This window comes from Sorghum bicolor, chromosome 5 (assembly GCF_000003195.3).
Source record: "Sorghum bicolor cultivar BTx623 chromosome 5, Sorghum_bicolor_NCBIv3, whole genome shotgun sequence".
Classification (NCBI taxonomy): Eukaryota; Viridiplantae; Streptophyta; class Magnoliopsida; order Poales; family Poaceae; genus Sorghum; species Sorghum bicolor.
The window spans coordinates 62,294,424-62,301,113 of record NC_012874.2 but is presented as its reverse complement, the minus strand read 5'-3'; the positions used below and the strand labels follow the sequence as shown (position 1 = coordinate 62,301,113).

At 42.3% G+C, this 6,690-nt stretch overlaps 1 protein-coding gene across 1 annotated transcript; it reads left to right on the top strand.

The window, feature by feature from the left end:
- Positions 971-5,073, top strand: LOC8059342 (probable aminotransferase TAT2). The gene is made up of 7 exons (XM_002450907.2): positions 971-1,450; positions 3,220-3,559; positions 3,655-3,873; positions 4,079-4,138; positions 4,244-4,399; positions 4,500-4,593; positions 4,784-5,073. Exons 1-7 carry the CDS (start codon positions 1,122-1,124, stop codon positions 4,912-4,914), a joined length of 1,329 nt encoding a protein of 442 aa, XP_002450952.1. The 5' UTR covers positions 971-1,121; the 3' UTR covers positions 4,915-5,073.

The window sequence follows — 6,690 nt, the reverse complement described above, 5'->3', positions numbered from 1 at the left end:
CCGCTGATAACAATGTACAAAATAAAATCTATGGTAAACTTTTAGTTTTCGGACATGTTGGGCATGCATTAAATAGTGAGATGATTCTGTTATAAGACTCGGGTAATCCTTTTTTTTTTAGGGAAAAAATGAGGGGTTTAATCCCTACTGTCCTTTTATTGTAAAAAAAAAGTTAAAGGTTCCAAATACAGAGATCAATCAAGAAACAAAGAAGATTACAAACAAAACAGAATGGGTTGTTATACGTACATAAACTTCTAGCCATAAATCAATAGCGGGGTGGTAGGCTGATTTTGCTCTTAGGATAACTAAGACAAATTTCTATTTTGAAGATCATCCTGCAGCCTTGCACTGGGGCTGGGATATTTTTTAAAAATGTCGATGGCATCCATTTTTAAATTAATTATCTGATAATTGTAACCGTCGAATTTTATCAATACTAATTTTACTCCGCATCCGCATGGATAACAAGATCTCTTCTCAGCATATATTTAAATTCCAGATTCAGATTCAGATTAGCATGTGTATTATGATGATAAGACAGCATTCCTAATAAAGGGAAAGAAAAACAGACAAAAACAAGAGGACGACACGTAACGTAACCATTTGTGTAGTTGTAGTGCGATCTCTGAATCCTCCTCAATCAATCATTCATCGTCATCTACTACTCTTGTTAGGCCTTGTTTAGTTTCCAAAAATTTTCAAGATTTCGCATCACATCGAATCTTTGTACACATGCATAAATCATTAAATATAGATGAAAATAAAAACTAATTACACAGTTTGTCTGTAATTTACGAGACGAATCTTTTGAGCCTAGTTACTCTATAATTCGATAATATTTGCCACATACAAACGAAAATACTAAAATAGCAAAAACCAAAAATTTTCGCGAACTGAACAAGGCCTTATTCTTCCTTCATCCCTCCTTCCTCCCCAAGATGAAGATGGTGGTTCCTCTCTGTTTCTCTCACCTTCTTACTCCCCAAGTTAGACTCTGCTAACACTGCTATAAGTAGGCGGACGACGTGCACACTCCACACACATCCACCCCGCCACTCTCGTCAGCTCGCAGTAGCCAAACCTCTCTCGCACATCGCCAGAGCAATCACGACTCGGCGATGGAGAACAGCAGCGGCAGCGCCAGCAATGGCGAGGTGGCGGCGGCTTTCCGGGTCCCGGACTCGTGGAACTTCGAGCCGAACGAGAGGCTCCTGGGCCTGATGTCGCTCTCGGTGCGCGGCGTGCTAGCCAAGATCAAGGCCGAGATGGTTGCCGGCGGCGGCGGCGGCGCTGGTGGAAGGCCGGTGATCCCGATGGGCCACGGCGACCCGTCGGCGTTCCCGTGCTTCCGGACGGCGCCGGAGGCCGTGGACGCCGTCGCCGGCGCGCTGCAGTCCGGCGAGTACAACTCCTACTCCACCTGCGTCGGCCTTGAGCCAGCACGGAGGTGAGATGAGATAACTGACTTCTTGGCAGCTCAACGGATCGGCTGCTTTCTCTATCTCTGTTGCTTCCTTTGCTTGTTTAAATTAAATTCTTACTAGATGCATGTTAATCGAAATCGTGCTTAAATAGAATGAGGAGTAAACAGTAAACTGGTGCTGGCATTTGACAGTCGAAAATTTTCATATTTTGATTCATCGTGGTGAATGGTATGATTCAGAAACGAAATTGTTGGTACTGGTGGTATCTCAGTTTGCCGGAGAAAACAAAAACAGCATCTCTGTGATGTCAGCTCACACATTATCACACACAGCAAACAGTCACAGGGTAGGAATAAGGCCTTCTTTAGTTATAATTTTTTTTGCAAAATGAATATTGTAGTATTTTTGTTTGTATTTGATAAATCTTGTCTAATCATAGACTAATTAAGCTTAAAAGATTCGTCTCATAAATTACAGACAAACTATGCAGTTAGTTTTTTTAATCTATATTTAATGTTTCATGCATTTGCCGCAAGATTCGATGTGATATGAAGAATCTTGAAAAATTTTATAAAATTTTTAGAAAGTAAACAAGGCATATGATACCATATATATATATATACCACACAAATAGACAAGTGAGTCACTGTTGGATTGGTGCTATGGAGTCTGGATACCACACAAACAGACAAGTGAAAGGTGCTGTGGATAGAGATGGATTTGGGATTGGAATCGAATTCGCATAGAATATATTAATACATGTTCATTCAAATTTGATATGGTTATCGATATTACAGGTTGCAAATACCGAAATGGATACCTCTAATTAGGCTTCGCGTTTGGATATCTAATTAATTTTGGAAATCAACAAAACTATAGCTAAATATTTATCAATAAATAAATTAAATATAGAAAAAGTAATTTTATTAGTATATGAATAATTAAGGTGCTTAAATCAATTAGACGTAATGATATTAAAATCAGTATAATGTCATTACCAAAGAGAAAACTTTTAAATCTTTCAAATGGTGAATAACATTTGTGATAATAAAATTAACATCATCTAAATTTTAGACGGTTTTATGAACTACTTGTCATTTACAGCTAAAAATAATGTCGGATATTTTTTACATTTTTTTAATACGGTTCTGGAAATGGATAGAGAAAGATCATAAAAAATGATTTTTTGGATGCACCTGTGCAGTATGTTATAAGTATATCAGAATCATATATGAATATGGATATCTATAGTGACGTTAAATTAATTAAAATGAATGCTAATATCGGATCTTCTGTATTTTTTACCATCTGTATTATCCCAGCTGTGGAAAGGCCCTTTGACTTCCCTGTCTTATTATTTCTGAAGTCAGCAGGATTTTAATAGTCAGTTCTAGCTAACACAATCTATGGATCCTGCTCTGTTTGGGAATCACTGAACCTTACATCTTCCAATGTTTGTCTTGGCCAGCTTACTTTGGTAGCCACTAATAATATCAACAGTACAAGGGGAAATATTGGTTTCCACCTTGGTTCATGTTCCAACTATAAGATTCACTTTTTTTTTTGTGTGCGCATCAGTTACAGGTTCACGGTGAAATAATAACTGAATCCTGCACCTGTCCTATGTGTTCAGTCTCTTGATTCCTAGGAGCTTGCACACTGAAATTTTCTCCCATTAGACATTTATATGGCTATTTCAGTACAACATACACAGTTTTATTTGTTTCCAATTACTACACATTGCATTATACATCTATGTTCTTCACAACTCTAAATTAACCACAAATTTCAGGTCCATTGCACAGTACTTATCCCGTGATTTGCCATATGAATTGTCACTTGATGATGTCTACCTCACAAACGGCTGTGCTCAAGCAATTGAGATAATCTGCTCTGTGTTAGCTCGTCCTGGTGCCAACATCTTGCTACCAAGGCCTGGCTACAAGTTCTATGAGGCGCGTGCTGTTTTCAACGGAATGGAAGCCCGGTACTTCGATCTTCTACCTGGGAAAGACTGGGAGGTTGACACTGAGTGTGTCCAAGCTCTTGCAGACAAGAATACTGTTGCCATTGTCATTATCAACCCAGGAAACCCATGTGGCAATGTGTACTCCTATGAGCACCTGGCCAAGGCATGTTCTAATATAAGCTATCTCTGGTTCTGCCTTAGTTGACTGCTCTGGGTAGTAGTCTGAATGCCTATTTGTGTGTGTCCATGATTTTCTAGGTTGCTGAGACGGCACGGAAGCTTGGCATATTTGTAATAGCAGATGAGGCTTATGCACACTTGACATTTGGAGAGAGGAAATTTGTGCCGATGGGTGTGTTTGGGGCTGTGGCTCCAGTGCTCACACTGGGGTCATTATCAAAGAGATGGCTGGTGCCCGGTTGGCGGCTTGGATGGATTGTTACAAATGATCCTAATGGTGTATTTCAGAGAACCAAGGTTCTCATTTACTACATCTCATGCTTGAACATTGGTTATGTGATAATTAGTATTGGAAAGTTTGTTTGTATTTCATTTAATAGAATGTGCAGGGTGCTCGCATCCTGATTTAATAGTGAAGCTGTTCTTCAGATTTTGGAATTAAATGAAGGTACAATGCAAAATGTAGTCGCACAATGCTTACACAAGTTTTTTCTTCTTTCAGGTAGCCGCTAGCATCAGGACCTATCATTATATCTGCTCTGATCCTACAACATTTGTTCAGGTGACTGTAACTGCATTGCCATTTTCTTGCAAGCCTTGAAATTGTGCATAGGAAATATAATGGTTTGCATCCACTAAAATGACATCACAAAATTCTGTTGGTTAGGGAGCAGTTCCAAACCTCCTGGAGAACTCAAAGGAGGAATTCTTCCAAAAGACCATCAAAATTCTCAAAGAAAGTGCAGACATGTGCTGGGAAAAGATGAAGCACATCAACGGAATCACATGCCCAAGCAAACCAATGGGATCCATGTTTGTAATGGTCTGTGATGATTCACTACACATTTTCTCTTCCATGTTGCAAGAGACGTCCTGAGGGATTCGCTAACATTCTGGTGTAAAATTCCCATCACCTGCTACAGGTGAAACTGGATCTGTCCTGCCTGAAGGACATCAAAGATGACATGGACTTCTGCTGCCGGCTGGCAAAGGAAGAATCAGTGGTTGTTCTGCCAGGTGCTTTATTATTCTCCTGAATATATACATGATTGATTCTTTTGAAACTATAGTTGTAGAACTAATACACATCAGTTCATCAATCTGTTTAGTAGTACAAGACATTTTTTGCATCCACCTTGAGATCGAGATCACCTTTTGTGTTTGAGACGTACTGTAATGTAACATGGTGGAAACAACTTCTTGTCAGGACGTGTTGTGGGATGCAAGGATTGGCTCCGGATCACCTTTGCAATTGACCCATCTTCTCTCGAAGACGGCCTTGACAGGCTCAAGTCCTTCTGCCTGCGACACAGCAAGACGGCCGGCGGAGTGATGTGATGAACTGCTCGCTGGTTCGTTCGTTGCATTGCAACACGAGACAGACAGACTGTTATGAACTTGTTCTACAGATGTATGTATGATGTTGTGTAGTTGTAACATCTTCACTCAAAGATGATATATTTGAATATTTGATGCTCTAGCTAGCTGATTCACAAATGCCCTGGTGGTCATCTTCAACCTCTTGCTCTTGGTGGTATCTTCCTACTAGTGTCGCAGGGCCGCGGATCGCTTTCTTCTTCCTTGCCACCAATGCCCTGCACCCTTCTTCCGCCACGCCTTCGGCCAATGGTTCCCTCAACCCATACTCCTCCTTGTCATCACCCCTGCTACCGTGCTATCCTCTCCTTTAGACAAAACCCTAGCGCGTCTGCATCGGTTCCCATATTCCTCTCCCTCTCCTTCTTTTGCGGCAACCTCTAGCCATGGACTCCTCCATCCTGACTTGACATGGTCGCCTCCATCGCCACCACCACGGTCCCAAAAACCGTTATGCCACCGCCCCACCGCCTAGTCAGCCTTCCTCCACCTAAACCCCATCTCTTCTAAGCCTGCCAGAGTTAGGGAAGAAGGGGTTGGGGGTGCGAGCACTGGGGAGGAGCTCACTAGAGTTGACAACCATGAATCTCAGAGAGAGAGAGAGAGAGAGAGGAGACGCTGGAATGAAGGATGATGAATGGGATGCGGCTAGGAGGAAGATGAATTTGGATAATCAATTTTGGATCTGTTGCGCGAGCACATTGATTGACAGAGATACCAACTATCAGGCGCCCGTAAACGAGTATTTCTAAATATTTTATACAAATCTAGTCAAACTTACGAGTCTCTCGACTTTTTTTTATGGGATAGAGTAGTACGTCGATATCATGATTCCACACCAACAACTAAGTAGTACGTCGATATCATGATGCCTGCTCTCAACAGCAACACCATCACCTTCAAGAACAACGAGATGGTGGACGTGTGGTCAATGCCACCGCCACTCACTAGGGCAATGCCTGCACCTAGCTCCAAATGGCATCATTCGGATCTCTTTGGGTCGTGGAATAGGGCTCATGTCCTTGCCTTCGTCATCGTCACGAAACCACTTTGACCTAAACCCCTTAGGGTTCATCCATGCCTTGGGGTCCCTCTCGATGTCCTTTGCCATGCGTGCCATCAAGCGGTGGGAGTAGGACTGCTGTCGCAGCCGTGGCCATGGTGTGAGATGAATGGCACTAGCATGTGTAGCCGTAGGCTCTCGAGGATGACAACGTGCAGGTATAGCAACTCTTAGGGGCACTCCTCGGATGGTTGTCGCCATCACCACTGAGCTCATGGTGCAGCATCTTCTGGACCTCTGGATACGTGACAAGGCGCACGAGTTTGCCCAAAGCTAACCATTATTTATTATGTAAGCATGATTGCCTATCCTTTAATGTTTTGCTCATAAACCTCTCTATTCCTCACCGTGAAAGCATATTGTTACGTGCTGCGTTATTCGGTCTATGGCGACCCAGTTGATGTATCCCTAGCTGGTGTGTGATCATCTGACCGATATCTGCGTCAATAGAGGCGTTTGAGGGTGGCTGGACTAGCTTGTGTGCCACTGCGCTAGGATTTGAGGCTGGGCTAGGTGCTAAGATTTGGGGGGGGGGGGAGGCAGTGTGTAGCTCGGCGCCTGCAATGGAGGGACCTGAGCTAAGCCAGGGTGCTGAGCATAAGAGAAAAAATGTCTTATTTCTCATTTCTTTGTTTCTTTTTTTCCTTGCATGCATAAGAGAAAAAATAATTTTA